The sequence below is a fragment of the Aythya marila genome (assembly GCF_965140915.1).
Source record: "Aythya marila genome assembly, chromosome: 3".
Classification (NCBI taxonomy): Eukaryota; Metazoa; Chordata; class Aves; order Anseriformes; family Anatidae; genus Aythya; species Aythya marila.
The window spans coordinates 93,879,345-93,898,173 of NC_139044.1; the positions used below are offsets into that span (position 1 = coordinate 93,879,345).

General features: G+C 40.3%; 1 protein-coding gene across 3 annotated transcripts in view; it reads left to right on the forward strand.

The window, feature by feature from the left end:
• The first annotated feature begins 998 nt into the window (after nucleotides 1–998).
• HMGCLL1 (3-hydroxy-3-methylglutaryl-CoA lyase like 1) overlaps nucleotides 999–18,829 on the forward strand; it is an 84,337-nt gene continuing 66,506 nt past the window's right edge. For 2 of the 3 annotated variants that reach the window (XM_082757420.1, XM_082757421.1), the window contains exon 1: nucleotides 999–1,170. In XM_082757420.1, coding sequence (XP_082613546.1) covers nucleotides 1,066–1,170 — 105 coding nt within the window. In that variant the 5' untranslated portion in view covers nucleotides 999–1,065. Of the gene's footprint in view, nucleotides 1,171–16,934; nucleotides 16,951–18,829 lie in introns of those variants that run through there. The other variant, XM_082757422.1, reaches the window with a different exon arrangement.

An 18,829-nucleotide genomic window follows, 5' to 3' on the forward strand; every position in this document is an offset into this window, starting at 1 on the left:
CACAGTCAACACCTCATCACTTCCTTGTGGTCAGATTTGAACTTATATTAGAGATGCCCACTAGTGCCATTTAAAAATAAATTTAAAAATTGTACTTTAAATATTTCATTTCTTTAGAGCTGTGATGATGCTTGAAGAGCAAAATTTCCCAGCCCCTCAAATGCTACCTAGGTTTGGTTTACAATGGGAACAGAAACAGGGAAGGGTTTTGATGTGCAGAAGAGCAAGCTCGAACTGCAATACAGCAAAAAAGGCAGTGCTTCAAGGGCATCATGCCTATCAGCAAAGGATGGAAACACAGACTTAACTGTAAATCTGGTAGTCTTGCAGAAAATGACAGAGGGAAAGGTTTAGTGAAATTAAATACTCATTAATACCCAGGAAAAGGAATCAATCCAGAAACAATTTCCAGTGCATACGGTGTTTCACTTGCGAGTAGCCTGGAAAGTTGGCTGACACACTGAGTGCTGAAGATGACAAAATACAACCTGCTGCTTCTGAGACATGTTAAAGCATGAACAGTATTGCGTTTGCCCCCAGTTTCTGCCACCCAAACCACCACAAGCACGGGCGTGCACAGAAAGCCTCGACGAAGGCCTGCTGCCCCACGACCGACCGAGGAGCCAGGTTTCATCCCAAACGGGCCAGGTTTTATCCCAAACACCCTGCACAGCCCCACGATCCCTCCCAGCAGCCCTGTCCCTTCCCTTGGCCCTGCGGAAAGCACGCAGAGCCCAGGCTGGGCTCCATTTCCTCAGGCTGCACTCACTTCCAAGGGGGTTCAGGTGCCCCCACGCTTGCTCCCCGCCGCCTCCCCCGCGGGGTCCCCGTGTTTCCCCAGCGGTTCCCTCCCCGCAACGCCGGGCAGCCGCGGCCCCGGCCGAGCTCCTCAGGTGAGAGGCCGATGGTGGCGGCTGGCGGCCGGCAGAGGCGGCGGTTGCCGCAGCGGCCGCGGGTGGGGGCGCGGCGGGGGTGCGGGCTCCCGCCCTCCGCCATTCGCAGGCGCCGCTGCTCGGGGCCGGGCGGCTGCCGGCTGCGGTTGACCTTGCGGCCGGCCGCCCCGCCATGGGCACGGTGCCGTCGGCGCTGAAGCACTGCCTCAGCTACCAGCATCTCCTCAAGGAGCAGCCGTGGATCGGGGAGCCGGTCCCCCCGCCGCAGCCCGGGCAGGTACCGCCCCGAGCCTAGGGGTGGGTGAAGGGGTGGGAGGGGGGCGGCCGGGGGCGGCGCGGCGGCCGCCAGGGGGAGGCAGGGGAGCGGCTGCAGCGCGCGGCCGGGCGGGGGTCGCCGCCCCTCGCTGGGGGAGCCAGGGATAGGGGTGAGGAGGTGTTAATGGAAAGCCACTCGTGTGCGTGTCCCCTCTGCCCCCCTTATAACCCCATGTGGGACCAGCGGCTGTGAGCAGCTGTGACATTGTGGGGTGAGCAAAATGTCGGCGAGCCGCGCTATGGTCATCACTGCCCCGAGCTCGTGTTTCTGAAGCTCGAGTCAAGTCGAGCATCCTGCAGAGCCCCCGAGCTGCTGCCAGCACCCCGGGGCCCCTAAAGTGTGTCCCATAGTGAAGGGGAGCCCCTCTGCTGGAGCACCTCCTGCCCTCCTTCTGCACTGACCTTGGGGTCTGCAAGGCTGCTGCCAAAAGGCAGAGCCGGAGCCACCAACGCCTCCAGAACAATTTTACCCTCTCATGGCCCGCTGAGCTCCTGGTAGTGGTGGGCTTGTGGAGGGAGAGTAGAGGTGGGGGCTCGCCATCCTGCATCGCTTCTGAGTAGGTGTGGGGAGTGGTGGAGGTACTTGGGGGGTGGAAAAGGACATGGGATGAGGAAGCACCTAGGCAGATGGCCAAGCAAACGCCATAGGGTATGACTGCTCATCATAGCTTTGGAAGGGAAGAAATGAAGGAAAGGGAAAGCCAGCTGTAGTGGAAGAGGCTGGATAAATCTAGAAAGATGTTGAGGGAAGATGTCAATATGAAGTACTCAAAGTAGGAAATTTTGAACATGATGTTATCTTTGCTATGGCAACCCATGTATTGATAAACCATATTGTGCCTGATCATTCATTCCAAGTCTAACCCCAGTAATCAGTAACTAATCCAAACAATAAAAAGCAGACCTAGAACAAAATTGCGTTAAGAATCGTGTAAAATGCATTTGTTGTTCATTGCATCTTTCTTCTGTTTTCCACATGCTTCAGCTATACCTGGAACACACCTTCCATTTTTCTCCACCATCTGGAACTGACATGAAAATACTAGGTAGCAACATAACTTTAGAGGTGGGAAGATCATGCCAAATACAGTATTCTCAGTGACATGAAAGCTAGCAACACTCCATTATAATTTTGCTTCAGATGATCTGGGTTGATATCTCACAGCTACTCATGTGAAATACCCAAAGCAATGCTTATGGGAGATGTAGCTAGAAACTTTGCCAAGGCATAAAAAATACTGTTGTAAGCACAGGACTTCATGTAGGTAAGCTCCATACAACTTCCAGCTATTGCAATTCCATGAATATTTCACTTTAAAACATAGGGTTGCTTGGAGAGCAAAGTTACTGAAAAGAAGTAAAAATAAAAAGGTAATTGGGCTAAAGGCTAAATAGACAGTAAGCAGAATTTACCAATATCTGTTAATGGAATTTACTATCATCCATTTCACTTACATTTAAAATATTCCATATTGTGTAGATAAGCTATCACACGCTTGACTTAGTCAATGGGACACGACATTCTTGTTGCTGTGCATTATTCCGTGTTTTTCATTTCTTAATCATGTTTTCTTCAGAAAAAAAATGCTATCATACATTTTATACAAGAGAATCATAGTTTTGATTCATTTTCTTAGTGTTACGGTGTAAATGTTTTTGTTAATAGGTAAGTTTTACTAAGAGCAGTGATAGCTGCTAACACTGTTGAGAATGCTTTTAAGCAACTTCGAATACTCTGCTACATGAGAGTTTGTTAAACACTTGGATTTATATCAGAACTGCAGAAATGGTCAAGGATCTACTTAGAAATGAGGTGGCATTGGATTTTTTTGCAACATTATGGATATTTCCACAGTGATCAAGATTGTTACTGGCAGTGACTCATGGCACTTGAATGGAATTTGTAATGTGCTTTGTGTTCTCATTTGTACAAAAAGCTTGGGCTGAACAGTGGGGAGGAAGGCTGGTGGCTGTTCATCTGCTGCTGCTGGTTGCCCTCTACCGTAGTGGAAGCCTTGTGGCAAGAAGGAGAAATGCTCTGAGAGCAACCAATGTTGGTCTCATCCCACAGATGTAATATTTTCGCATAGCTTAAAATGGAATTTTAATGCATTGGGAATATGCTGAGGACACAGCATAAGGACACAGCAGGGAAGAACTGGATGGCTGAAGAAGTGGTGTAAAAGACTGGGATGAAACTCAGGACAACAAAATGTTTAGATATTTTGAGACCAATAACCCAAACTTCTGCTTTTAGCTATAAACCATGAGATTATCAGTTAGAAGTAACTGAAGAACAGAAGAAGCATGGAATACTAACACATCATGGGAGGACTGTGAGCTGCCAATGCAATACAGCTGTTAAAAAAACAAATGAAATCCTAGGATATATCAGATAAGGTATTTCCAATCGAACAGGGAAATGTTAATGCCATTGCAGAAGACTGTTTCTGAGGCTTGTTCAATTTTGGTTAGTCATGATGAAGAAACTGACTTCCAGCTGGAGCAGCTTAGGTCTTGCACCAATGGAATGGTCAGGAAAATGGAGATGCAATGCTAAATGACTTTGGTTTGTTTGATATCTACTGTTAACACCTAGGGGATGGGCAGGCAGGGAGACAAGAGGGAAGAGCTGCTTAAAGTAGAGGAATATGCTGCTACGCACACAACTGCATACTTTGCTTGCATATTAAACACAGTTAAAATTCTGAAGAAATTCTTAAAAGCTAAAGAATCAAGTAGGGGCATACTGTAATAACTTCCTTACCAAAGTAACAGGGTGAAAGACCTTTATAATGTAGGCATAGAAATAGGGTTATATAGAGTCACAGAATATCTGAGTTGGAAGGGACCTGAAAGAATCAAGTCCAGCTCCTTGGTCCCCAGAGAATCACCCAAAAAATCAGACCATGTGTCTAAGAGTGTTGTCCAAATGCTTCTTGTTCTGGCTCAATGACGTGCAGCTGCCCTGAGGAGCCTATTCCAGTGCCTGACCACCCTCTCGGTAGTCTGTCTCTAATACAGTGGTACTGCAATTTATACAAAATTATACACATATAAAAAAAAAACAACAGTCCTCTTTTAGGCCATCCAAGTCATACTTACACGCATATGCTGCCTGTAAAGTTAATGTGTGGACAGCTGTGTGGTTTACACATCACAGCCACGACAGCAATGATGTGACGTCCATAGTAGCAAAAGTGTGTGGATTCCCAAGAGAGTTTAAAGCTTATATAACAAGGACTATAGGAATAAACATTTAAATGATTTTTGAAATAGAAGCAATTACAAGTCCATTTTTTTATTGCATCACATGGCTTACAGTACTTTGGAAAAATAGGATTAGTTAAGGTCACAATGTCAACTTCAGTGTGAATATTCATCTTCTGTCACTTTGAATCAGTGCATCCTACTCTACTCTGAAAGCTTATATTATTAGCTATTATAGCTTATATTATTAGCTTATATTATAATATAATTATTACATAATTATATTAGCTTATATTATTAGCTTATATTATTAGCTATATCCAAATATAGCTAAATAATAGGCATCTTTCTATGGGACAGGTTTGTTTTAATGTGCCACTGGATAGGTGTACTGAAAGGTGTGGTGTATTAGGAGTGTATTAGGATTTATCTGCTTTGGTGAGAGTTGCCTATATCTACTAAATGCAAAGCAAAAATGACTGAAAAATAAATTTCTGATCTGTTGCTCTGCTGGATGTGGTTGTGACTCTAGGATGCATAGATCTATCTAAATGATGCTGATGTGGACTACATGATTCCATAGGATTTTTGTCACAGATTTAGGCTGTTATATAGGATGCAATACACAGAATTATTAATAGTTCAGTATGTTATCACTGGAAAGCACAGTGTACATTACTGTCAATTTTTGTAACTACAGAGGATCATAAACTCTTTGCACCAAACATATATAAATATGTATAACAATGGACAAAAGCTGAGGTCCTCTAAATTAGATACCTATCTTCTGTTTTAGTGCCTAGGTCACAATTATTTTTAATTGCCAAATTATTTGTATTGATCCAGACCTAAAATATTCTATGATGCAGATCATAGAATCATAGAATGGTTTGGGTTGGAAGGGACCTTAAAGATCCTTCAGTTCCAACCCCCCTGCCATGGACGGGGACACCTCCCACCAGGTTGCTTAAAGCCTCATCCAGCCTGGCCTTGAATACCTCCAGGAATGGAACATTCTCTCATCTCCTCACTGCCCCACAATGTTGGATCAAGAGGTAGATGGAATTGTCTTACTTTTGCAGTTTTAATGTGGCAGTTTGGATTTTGCAATATACAATCACGTTTTTAACCATATGGTAAAAACCTCTCAAATTTACTTTTAAAGTAATTCAAGAATAATGTGATGAAAACCACAAGCCATTCAACAAGCTGATGTGTATTTGTCTTTACTACTTTTTGTGTTCAACAGTTGATTTTTGATTGAAATTACAGCATAAAAAATGAGGTGTCTGGTATTATGCTACCTGCATAAAAGGCATGTCTGTTTTACTGGAATCTTTAAGCTACGCCTCCAACCGACTGATTTGAAACATACTACATTTTGTGTTCTTTTTATCACCATGCAATTATGTATTCCAGGAACAAATTCACATTTGCAGGTTCTTCTTAAATAACTACTTATGTTATTTTAATTTTTTTATTTAGCTTATTTAGTTTAAGAATTACAAAAATTTTCTGTCAATGATATTGCAAACATTATGACAAATACAGTATACAATAATTTCATCGTAATTTACTTTCAGTTTGTTTCAATATGTTGAAAATTGCATAGTAAGTGTATTTTCAAGTGTGAAAAAAGAAACTAGAGGTCCTGACCTTTATATTGCAGAATTCTTGTTGCCTGATTTTTTAGAAGGATGACATCTTTTAAACATACTTAAAGAATTCTGTATAGAGAAGGCATATTAATTGCAAAGGGCAAATATCTTGCATTCTTTTTTGTTCTTCTCTCTCTTTGTGCTTTTACCCACTGTTCTTACCTCTTTCTGTGTTTTCATATAGAACTTCCAAGGTATTCTGACTTAATGTTGTCTTTCATGTACTTTAAATAACTGATCACTAAAAGACTTGGAAATTCCAAATTTCCATCCCTGCAGATTCCTGCACGTGTAGAGACCTTGTCAATACAGATCTATCAATAGACAGATCTTTTTTCTTGAGTAATACATCCCAAGAATGAGACTTTTTTGCTTTGTTGCAGATTCCCATGCATCCAAAGCATCATTTACTAGCTTTGTGTTGTTAAGATACAAAGCATACAATGCTGTTCAAGCAATAAATATAAATACAAGAATAAAGTAAAAATGATTACTAAAAATAGAGAACAATTTGGAGTTGAATTATCAACTATAAAGTACATATCAGAATGCTATATCATTTGTTGATGACTTTTGAGATGGTAAATAATATCTGACATGCTGACACATGCTGACACATGCTGACACTACATGTAAATAAAAAGCACAACATATTCCCACTGAATTTAACAGGAGTAGAGAGAGTTCAGTACTGAATTCTTTCAAAAATTTCCTTTGAAGACAAGAGGAATTTCCCCTTTAGAAGACAAAGGTGGTAGACTCACCTCGATTTCTTTTTTTTTCAGATATTCTTCATGCTGCAGTATAATAGCTCAAGAATATTGGTGGGTGAAGAGTGGAAAATCTGAAAAGGCTAAGTAATCAGTTAGCTAAACTTGCCAAACAGGATGTTAGACATTAAAAGGGTGATAATAAAGGGTAGATTTGACCCAAGCAGGGTCACTGACTTTTATTTTTCTTTGTGCCATTGAATCGTCAATAGTGGAAAGATAACAGAAACCTTTTAGTTGATACAGATTTGTGCTGTATGGGGATTATTATGTGGATTTAGAACTTCATAATGCAGCTGGAATTGTTGTAAAGGATTTTACAGATCTTGCTCTGCAAATTTGGGAATTAAAAAAATACACAGGAAATTTCTACTCAGCCCCAACATCTGTTTTTTGGTGAGATCCTGTTTTTGACTTGTCCCACCTCCACCTCCTTCAAAGACTACATATGGGCACAGTGATGTTCATTTCCTCACTTGCCAGCTCAAGGAGAGAGATTAATTTCAGACACCCCATGTGTCAAGTCATCATTCTAAAATTCATACAACTTGAGATCATTCTTTTTAATTCATTTTCTACTTGCCTTGGCTGGGGATGAGTCTAAGTGACTTGCCTAAGCTCAAGAAGATTCAAATTTAATTCCTACTGAAATAAGTGGGAATGTAATCATTAGCTCAGGTTTTAATCTTAGTAACACTTTAATTTACAAGCTGTGACTCTTCTCGTTTCATAGTTACTCTAGTTTGGGTAAGAAAATCTCACAAGCCGCCTTATCAGACTACTTATAAGAACTAACAGTTGGTCATAGAAGCTTTTCTAAAGCAAAATATTAACTGTTCCTAACTAATCAGATTTTGAATCTTTGAAATGTTTGATGAGGTGACTAATAAATATCAGTAACAGTAGTCTCTTTGGTGGCTTGGATCAACAAATTGTTTTTTCTCCCTTAGAGTTGGCTTAAAGGTGGAATGCAGTTACATTTATTTGCTTTCAGTTTTAATGCTTTTTTGATGTTTCAGAGGAAGAAGGTTGCAGCGTCTGGAATGAAAGATTGACTTGTTTATGAAAGTGTGTGCTTGAATTGAAGTTTCCATGTGAATATCATGCAGTGAGAAACTGGTGCAGTGGAGGTAGTGTCCAGAGATAAAGCTGAAATAAGTTTTGTCACCCTCTGCACTTTCACAGCATAAATATTTGAGGTATTTAACCAACGTGATGATTCTCTGAAATTTTAGGAATTAAAGGTTACTGATATCCTTTGATGTGTGTCAAATGTGGAAGGAGTTATGTTAAAAGAAACTCCGGGGGACTTCAGAGAAGTAGTTATTTAATACTTCAGGCTGTGTTGAATTCTCTTCTATTGTTTAGCTCCCTCATCCATTTAACAAAGATGAACTATTTTCTTTAACATTCTTCTTTTCCCCCACATGTATATTTAAAAAGATACATGAAGTATGAAAAAGAAAATGTGTATTAAAGATGGTGTGTGGTATTGTGAACTTGCTGGGGAGTATGTACCACAATGTGTGCCAGTACAGATCACAATGCATATGTGGACCTTGATGCACTCACTACACAATCAAGGCCCACGCACTCAATTATTTGTGAAAAGTAAGGCTCATCAACTAACTGATCTTCAGAAAATGCTGGAACAGAAAGATACTATTTTTAAGAATGAGAAAGAAAAGCTGCCAGACACAAATTTATAAGGGAAGGTTCCCTTTGGCTATCGAAGCCATCTATCTTCTATCACATGGAAGAACTCAGCAGGATATTGAACTCTTAGAAAAGTTGCTTTATTGCCTGATTTGGAATTTCTGAGATAAGAGCATGTAATATGAAACCTGTAGCTCCATGATCAAAATCAGGCTTTCAAACTGTGCTAAATACCAGTAAAGCTAATGCAGCATTTTAGCTTTTCAGCAAAGGAGAAATATTTTATGGCTGCTGTATTAGTGGTATACACTTGTATAGACCTCATGGGGCAGAAATGTCAAAGCAGTGTGCAAACTTGAAAACTAAGCAGTGGAGTTGAGATAAATGTTTTTTTAAAAGGATATAAGTTGTAATGAACAAAGAGTTTTTTAAATTTGAGTTTATGAATCAGATACAGACTTATTTTTTTTGACTTTCTGATCGTTTAATCAATCTCTCACTCCAGAGAAGTTAGAAAACTGATAAATGAATGATTTATATTTCAGGACAATGCTTTCAGGGATAATTTTAGGAGTTGCTTCTTTAAACACAGGGTTTTAGAGTTGCAAGTAACCAACTTTCCAGACTTTCACTGGGTTAAACATAATAGACAGTGAAGACTTTGATTATTATTTGGAACAAAACTAGAATGTGAAGAAGAAGCTGCAGGTGATAAGAAAATTATACTTTCTAAAAAAAAAAAAATTATTACAAGCAAAACTTGCTAAATGTTGCATTGGTGAAAAGCTGTGCTGGGTAGACATTTCTTCTCTGCCTGTTTTTTTTTTTTTTTTTTTTTTTTTTTTTTTTTTTTTTGTCCACAGATGTTAGCTGTTTTGTATGGGAATAAAGGTGTTAGTTTATGAGTTTCTTGGAAAAAAAAAAAGTTTAAAGGCTCTGAATGCATGAGATGTGGACTGAAGCGCCAGAGGACATTGGTGGAATGTTAGGTGAAACCCATAGGGAAATAATTCAACAGCAGCATCTGGAAAGGAACTGTATGTGGCTTTAGGGTTTACTTTTAATGCAAGTAGTTAAGATGAGATTAAATAGAGGTGTTAGTATGTGAGAAATGGGGGAGCAAGCTAAGTGATGAAGGTATATCATGTGGAACACTGGGATTAAGAGAAAGATTTAACTGAATCCATAGCTGATCACAGCTGAATTTTTAAAAGCTTGGAAACATAATTGGAGTTGAACTATATGTTGGCTTCATATAAAGCAAAACAGCTTACATGAAGAATTTATTGGGAAAGACAAGAGAGAGGATAGGCGAGTTGCTTGACCCTTTCGCCTGAATGGTATGAAGAAGATGGAAAGTTTAGCTACTAAGCCAGCTGGCTGTTGGCTACATGGAGAGGAATATACTGGTGACTGAGAATTGTCTCCCTATCATTTTTTTTTTATTTAGTTGCCTAAGCATAGTTGTCTACTGCTGTTTGAGCTGCCTAGGCGTAACTGAGATAGCTCAGAGGTTTGACAGATATTGACAGGGTTTAGGGGAGACCCATGCCCTCTGTAGTTGCAGCTGGAAGTCAAGTGGGATGCATCTCAACTGGTAAATGCAATTAACCAACTGAATTGGGCTCAGCTGTTATGTCATATTCTTTTGGCCATTGCTGACAGTACTGAGAAATGGGTTGTCTCAGCTGGCCATGCTTCCTCGATGCTCCATAATATCTTATGTGTACTCCACCTCCTCAAACAGGCCACAGGTGGTGTCCTACATGCCTTGTTTCAGGAACCTTAAGACAATACATGTTAGTTAAATTTATTAAAATCCGTAGCACACCTGTAGGCATCCGTGTGTAGATATCTTGCTCACATGTCTTAAGTTCCAATTCATTTATACCACTAAGGACATGCGAGGACATTTTGGGCTTAGTCAGTGGTACTGCTGGATTGCCATTTTTACCCTAATTATTATTATCTTATCACCAGAGTTTAGAACAATCCTTTGGTCAAGATTAGTAGTGTCATAGTAAAAAGAAAGTACAGCTAATGATGACAAAATATATTTGTAAAAGTTTTTACAGTTATTTAACACTAACCTATTGGTCTTGTTATCAGTTTTACAGCTATGACAACCATTATTCTTTCAAAATAGTCTGAAGGGATATGATCCCATTCTGTTTTTCTCTTTGTCATAGTTTCTCCTGTACCAGTCCAGTCTCTTCTGCTCCCCTATTTTCAGGTTTACATGATTTAGAACATGTTAAAACCTTACTGCATTATTATTTCATGAAACAAAGCAGAAATTTAACAAGTTCAGAGAAAGCCTCAAATATGCCTATTTTTACTGTGACATACCATTATAATATGTGTACTTTGTAATAAGCTTATAAAAATGATAAAATATTAAAATATTTATTTAAAAGTAAGGCAGTGTCTGTCTTTTTCTGATTTTTAAATAAGGAAATTTTTCAGTACCTTTAACTGTTATCAGTTAAATGGGCAGAAATTGATATTTTTAAAATATGCTTATATTTTACTGATTCTGCTGCAAAAATGGAACATTTTTATAACATTCAGAATGGTGTAGCATTCAAGATACTATAATTTCCTTCCTACTATTGGGAAATTATTATGGTAACACTTTACAGATAACATATAACAGATGTTATTTTTCTAAAGAGCTTTATAAATTTCAAATTCTCCTGAAGTACGAGTTACCAACCATGGCTAAATAAATAACCATTAAACTACTGTCATTTTTATCAGTGCCTTTTGGGGAGAAAGCTACGGAAAAAGTAGTGGTGGGCCAGCTGTACTTGAATTAAAAATTTCCTTGATCTTTTAGGCATTGGCTTTGGACACAGAAGGTGATTTTGATGACAATAATAATTGAGGATAGTTGGTTTGCTTCCAACTTTTTACTTGAGTTCTTAAGGATCTATGTATAATTCACTTTTATTGACAATGAGGTATTCAAAGAGCATATCTGATAGGGTGGATGGGCTGGCTTGTCACCGTACTCATTTTTTCTTCATTGATATCCCGAAGCATTATAAGGGCAAATTACTTTCACATGTTAGTCTTGTAAGGATGATCATGCCTCTGCTTTTTCAATGTGTGTGGAAAAACACCACTCTTTCAGCCTTCTAGAATTCTGTCTTCAGTCTTGCCTGTAAAACACCATACACACCATAATACTATTACCATAAATAATAGTAAAGGAAAGTGTGGGAGGTTTTGGCTCCAGTGTCATCAGTGTGCTGTTGATCTCAGTTCTCTGTATCCTTTTCATCCAACCCAGATGGCAAAGTATAATAGCTTTTCCAGACTTTGACCAAGATAGGGATGTGGATGAAAGTGAGTTGGCTGCAAATCAACTTGGTTAATGGAGAAATGCTGCTTGTTAGCCAATGGAAGCATTTAGGGAAATAGAAAAAGGTAATGTATACACCATGCCCTGAAAATACATTTTTAATTTTTTGCTGCAGTGACCAGCAGTGTTGGGATCTTTAAGAACAGAGGCTGATAGTATTATTTATTATTTATGATTCCATTGTAATGCAAGTTTATCTGTTGTCTATGCCTCTGCTACTATCTGACTCTAGTAAAACACTCCCTTCATCATTATTTTGCAAGTTATACAAAGTCAGGCATCTGTGTGACTACAGCATGTCTGTCTACTTTTAGGTTGCATGAACTGTTAGCTGTGATTGACACATATTCAAACCTCTGTGATAACACATGCTCTCCATTTGTAGAAAACAGCAACAATTCATTTTTCTTTTTTCTTTCTTTCTTTCTTTCTTTCTTTCTTTCTTTCTTTCTTTCTTTCTTTCTTTCTTTCTTTCTTTCTTTCTTTCTTTCTTTCTTTCTTTCTTTCTTTCTTTCTTTCTTTCTTTTAATAAAATGACAATCCAAGTTGTCAGTGATAATTCAGTGATAACTCATCTGGGAGACTGTTACTTGACAGACACAGTCTAATTTTTTTTGTTGTGTCATGTTATGAAGAATTTTATGTAATATACATGCATCATGAGTATTAGAGAAGGGTTTTCAAAGACTTTGAACACGTTTGGGGCTTGATTTTTATCCTCCTGAGTATCTGTCCTGTAATGCTACTACTTTTTTCATAGCATCCAACATTGTGGATGCCCCATCCCTGGAGGTGTTCAAGACCAGGTTGGATGAGGCCTGGAGCAACCAGATCTAGTGGGTGGCATCCCTGCCCATGGTGGTGTGTGTGTGTGTGTGTGTGTGTGTAGAATTTGGTGATCTTTAAGGTCCCTTCCAAACTAAGCCAAATTCTATGATTCAGCGTTATGGCAGGGAATGGGATGTGGTTTGCAGTTGCTCTTAGAACTAGCTGCTGCATATGCTAGACACAGAGTACATAGTTTCTGAAATTTCATATTTTCAGGGCTGTCAGAGCAGCAGCTTCAGTAGGCTGCATCTCCCTGTGGAATTTTATGATCCACTGAAGCTTGCATTCAGCAAACCTTAAGCCACGACCACCAGAAACACTTGCGTGCCCCTCTGCTGACATGTTGTCAATGGCTATCCTTGGAACAACAGCAATAATGTAACATTACTGTCATGATTTAATCACAATTTAAAATAAGGAGCTTTATGCAGTTCTAGTGTTCACATTCTTACCTTCTCTTACCAAGCCAGGGATCTGTAACTGTCTTCACATCATGATCATTTTAATACATATTTTCCAGTATAGTTTCACTGGCTTTTTTTAAACTCCTTCAGAAATCAAATTATGTGAAGAAAGGTAAGATTCTAAAACAGTAAAATACATAAATTGATAATAAATCTTGAATGTTTATATGCCTATATGTCCACTTAATATTTATTTATTATATTTGAAGTAATACTAGCAGTTGCATTTTAGGTAGTAATCATCTTTAAGTATGTTTCTTCATAAGTGTTTACATTTTGAATAGGTGGTCTTAATAGGTTTTGCTCTTTACCATTATGTAAGTTAGCAAATGTAGCTTTTATTAGTTTTCTGTCCAGCACAGCCATTACTATGTACCTGAGACATAACCACCAGTTAAATCGTATTCTTTAATTTCAGTGTACCTGGCTTTGCATGGTTTTGGGGGTTGGAAGCAATATATGGAAAGTTTTAAAGCAACGACTTCATCGGACCTGAATCCAAATAATTTTAGCAATTCATTTTTTTATGTACTGCTACTGCAAAAACATGAGCCCAGTGTAGTAGTTCAGCGTACCTCTTCAAATTTGGAAGGAATACAGTTACATTCTCTGTTTGCTTCAAATAATGAGAAGAAAATCCAGTTTTTGAAGAAACTGAGATGGTCATAACACAACAGAGGATAATTTTGTTGCAAGATCAGTGTGGTAGCCCATGCAATTTTTTTAACTAACAGAAGTAGTTTCAGAATACATTCCAAATGCACAATGTGACAGAAGAAACAATGAGGTGACTTTAAGCCTGTTTATTACTTCTGAACTTGGCACTTCCTCACAAGAGGGGAAAATGAGAAATAGCCTAAGAAAGAATGTCAGTTTAATCTTTGATGTAGTATGAAGAGTATGACAGAAAAGAACTTTCCACCTTTTGTGTATTAAAAAATGCATTAATAAATTAGAACTTATTCTTACGTTTTTACAATAAATGTGTAAGTAGACACTGCCAAATAGTATCCAAATGTATGACAAGACTTTCAATCAAACAAGAAGGAAGGAGTCAGGGTTTTCATTTGTGTATTCGTAGTTCAAGTCAAGTTCACTTGAATTAGTAGGCAATGTATTTGTTGGAGGCAGCTGCAGGTTTAGTTTGCATCTCTTAGTGGCTAAACACATCCAGTGAAAGCAAAAGGGCAACTCCAAATCATGGAAAACAATATACAGCAGGTGTTTCGCACAAAGTATGTGAGGGTTGACCTTTTCTGGTCTAGCACAAATGAAAATAGTCTGAGAGGTGAGGAATTCCCTTCTCTTATTCCCTCTGTTTGACTCCTGCAAACAGAGATTATCTTGATTTATTAACACTGTAGCTCTTTTGGAAAATATGCTATTTTGTGTTTGGCCTGAAAGAAATGTCCTTTCATACAGAAAGGAGTTGCTTATTTATTTGATCTGCTAATACGCGAGATCTCTTGTTACATTTTGCTAAGAGCTAGGAGATAGCATGCTGGGAAATCGGCTTGCACTCTTATTAATACTCTGGTGATTCTCCTAGCAGAAAGTTCTTTAATGCAACTGAGAATTGTGCCTCAGTTTTCTCTTCTGTGAGTGTGGTTGTTTTTGTGTGTCACATGGAGCTCTTTTACTGTTGGAAGTTTGCTGTATTTTTCATGTAAGAGGCCTCTGCTTTTACATAGAGCCTAGTTTGTTGCTTGGACAGAACACTGTCCTTTGGGATGACTCTCATAGCATCTGATAGCTGTAGTCTCCAGTGGATAAGGTGATGATGCAGCAGGCTCAGGGAGAGTTAATGCACAAACACTACTTTAAAGGAATAGCTCACAACTGCTGCTACCCTAATCTGGAGCATATGACCTCCATAAGTAGAGCTTCTTCTTGCAGTGACGGTCATGAACACTTGCTAACCTTTCTGTTTAGGTTCAATTGAGAGAAAGGGGCAAAGAGAGGAAGAAACACGTCGCATTCTGCTCCCAGCATGTGATCACATGGAGTAAAAAAAGTTCTCAAAGCAGCGAGGTCCAGCAGCTCACTAAAGGAGGGGAGCTGAGGGTGGCCATTGTGCTGACAAGGCAGTGGGGTCACCAACCAGACAGGGCCCAGCCCCACAGTAGCAAAGTGAGATGAGCAGGGAAGACCCTGAGATGGTGTCGTGGTTCCGCTCGAGTGGGCAGCCGAGCTCCACCACAGCCGCTCTCTCACTCCCCCTCCTCAAAGAGGAATGGGGAGAAAATATGTGAAAAGGGCTCAAGGATTGAGATAAGGACAAGAAAATCACGCAATAATTATTGTAACGGGCAAAACAGACTCGGCATAAGGAGATATTAAGATTTATTGCCTACAACTAACAAGCAAGAGAAGTGAGAAAACAAAGGAAAAAAAAAACAAAAGCACCTTCCCCCCCCATCCACCCTCTTCTACCTCCTCCCCCCGAGCGGCGCAGGGGAACGGGGGAATGGGGGTTATGGTCAGTCTACAGCACTTCTTCTCTGCCGCTCCTTCTCGGTCACTCTCGTCCCCTGTGCTGTGGGGTCCCACCCACGGGATGCAGTCCTTGATGAACTGATCCGGCGTGGGCTTCCCACAGGCAGCAGCTCTTCCAGAACTGCTCCAGATATGGGTCCGTACCACGGGGTCCATCCCTCAGGAGAAAACTGCTCCAACCTGGCTCCCCTACGGGCAGCAGCTCCTGCCAGGTCACCTGCTCCTGCGTGGGCTCCTCTCCACGGGCTACAGGTCCGGCCCGGAATCTGCTCCGGCAGGGGTCTTCCACAGGTGGCAGCCTCCGTTGGTGCAGGGCCACCTGCTCCACCGTGGACTCCTCCACGGGCTGCAGCGTGGAGCCCTGCTCCACCGTGGTACTCCATGGGCTGCAGGGGGACATCCTGCTTCACCATGGTCCTCACCACAGGCCGCAGGGGACTTCTGCTCCGGCGCCTGGAGCACCTCTCCCCCTCCCTCTACACTGACCTTGGCACCTGCAGGCTGTTTCTCACTCCCGGCTGCTGTCTGGCGCAGCGTTTTTTCCCTGTCTTAAATATGCTCTCACAGAGGCGCAAAACAACATCGCTTATTGGCTCAGATCTGGAAAACAATGGGACCCTTCCCAAACATGGGGCAGCTTCTAGATCTTTCTCACAGAAACCACCCCTATGGCCCCCTGCTACCAAAACCTTGCCACGTAAACCCACTACAGATGGTAACTAGGTTCAACCAGGAGTCCAGATCATTGGGCAAGTTTGTGGTGATGAGAGAAGTCCCAAGTTTCAGCTGCAGGCGCAAGTCAGTGAGTCAGGGTCAGGATTAGGTCCCGTGATGGTAATCAGGGTCAGCCACACAGCCCAGTGACCACTGCGCAGGTCAGTAGTGATGACAGAAGTCTAAGATAAAGCTGGAAAGTTAGTCCATGTAGGTCAAGGTCTGGATCAGCGAGAATGGTATGTTTACAGAAGAGTTAACTTCAAAACAAGAGGCAAGAGTTCAGTTGAACTCAGCTTCTAATGAGTAACTTCAGCAGCAGAATAGAAACCATGCCAGTTGCTCCAAAGAGATGCTCAGAAACAGGAATTAGAATCCTCATTTGGACTGATGGTGCTTAAATATCTGTATGCTACATGTTTCATTTCATATACCTGGAAGACCGGTGGTGTGTGAGGTCTCACAGAAATAGAGAGTGGTTGAGGTTGGAAGGGACCTTTGGAGGTCATCTGGTCCAGACCCTCTACTCAAGGAGAGCGGCGTACTGAGGACTGTGTCCAGCTTCTGAAGATCTCCAAGGTGGGAGACTATAACCTCTCTGGGCAACCTGTGCTAGTGCTTGGTCACCGTCACAGTAAAAAAGCATTTTGTGATGTTCAGATGTGACAGTTAACTTTATGTGCATTGCTTCTCATCCTGTCAATAGGCACTGCTGGAATGATCTTCATCTTCCTTTAGGTATTTATATACATCTCACTTGCTGAGAATATTTTGGATGGAAATGATCTGTTACAAGGAGTAATGTTACTTCCTCTCCTCTAAGTTTTTGACTGTATTCTGAATTTTCAGTGAGGGAGAGTTAAGAGGCAGAGATGAAATGCAGCAGCCGGTTAGGTTAGGAACCATGTCAGCAAAGAAGGGTGAAAACCTAATTTACAGTGAGGAAGAGAATACATTGCCTGCTGAGCTCTTGTAGGAGTTCAAAAGAAGCTTCTCCAAGTTTTCTTGATAACTCATTAGATGATGTATAGTTATTTGAGGCAGATGTCTGCTTGAAATTAAGACACCTGAATTAAGACATATGTTGGTGTCTACAGCAGCTGGAGTTCCTGTGACAGCCAGTGGAGATCTGGGACAGGACTCAGCTGCCTAAACAGCTGCCTAGTGCCACTCTACACCTAGAGTATGTGGGACATCCTTATGGGACCTGGATGTCTGTAGTAAAATGTGCAGGAGACGTATTCCTTCTAGAATGGCACTCAGTCTCTGAGTGGTTATAGAAACCTGGAAATAGAGACTGTCAGCCACTAGAAGTCAACTACAGGATGAACTGAATCATTTTTTATCTCCATCAACTGTATTAAATAAAGCTTGTTCAACTACAGTGGGAATTTAGACATCTGGCATGCCTTTAGACATCCACATGGAAGCAACAATTCAGAAGCCCAGTTCAATTGCCATTTCAGGTGCTCTGCAGTGTATAGACATCTTGACAGGTTTGGAACGGGACCTTACTAAGTGGGTGAAATGTGCCCTTTCTGAACCGCATATGGAGGCCAGAACACTTAAGTTGTCAAGAATGACTCTAGGTACATGTATGTAGACAACATGAGTAAGCTGAGGTTTCTTAAGCTTGACATGAATACTGCTCTTCAACTTTGACTTGCGTAGCTTCCTGTCCTATCCTATCCTATCCTATCCTATCCTATCCTATCCTATCCTATCCTATCCTATCCTATCCTATCCTATCCTATCCTATCCCTTTCAGAAATCCTTTAGGATAGGATAGTAATAAATAGATTATGTTTTTCTTTTTTAAATTTGTGACCATATGTCCATGAGTAGTGTAGTTAGTGTGACTTGAACTTTCTAGTTTTCTGTGAGAATAGTATTCTTAACAGTGCAACATTTTTCATGAACTCCACAGCATTCCCTGTTAATGTCATTTGTTATCTTTTGAACTGTCAGTTCTTGAAAATTCTGCTCACTTGATAGAATTATTTTTATGAAAGATTAATTATCTAAACAAAAGGATTTTTTTAAACTATTATTTGTTAGTTAATATTATCTGCATTTAATTACCTTCTATTAACTATTACGGTCCTCTTTATAAATCAGATTAAATCAAAGAACTGGCCTCTCCGACAGCATGAGCATTTCTAGTTTGGCTGAATTCCCCTGTGTTTAAAATCACATTTCTTTTGTTCTTGTATGAATGACTTGTATTTAGTTGTAAGTAGCCTTGCAACAATGTAATAAGTGTACTAGCAGATTATATTAGAATTTCATAATCAGTGGAAATGGCAGTCGAAATGTTAAAGCTATTACTCTGCAATAGTGAATTCCCGGTCAATTCAGGTAAGTTGCTGATACATCTAAATCACTGCTCTTTCATGAGCTCTCACAAGCCCTCTAATAAAAGTTATAAGCACATTCAAATTACATTTGAAGAGGTGGG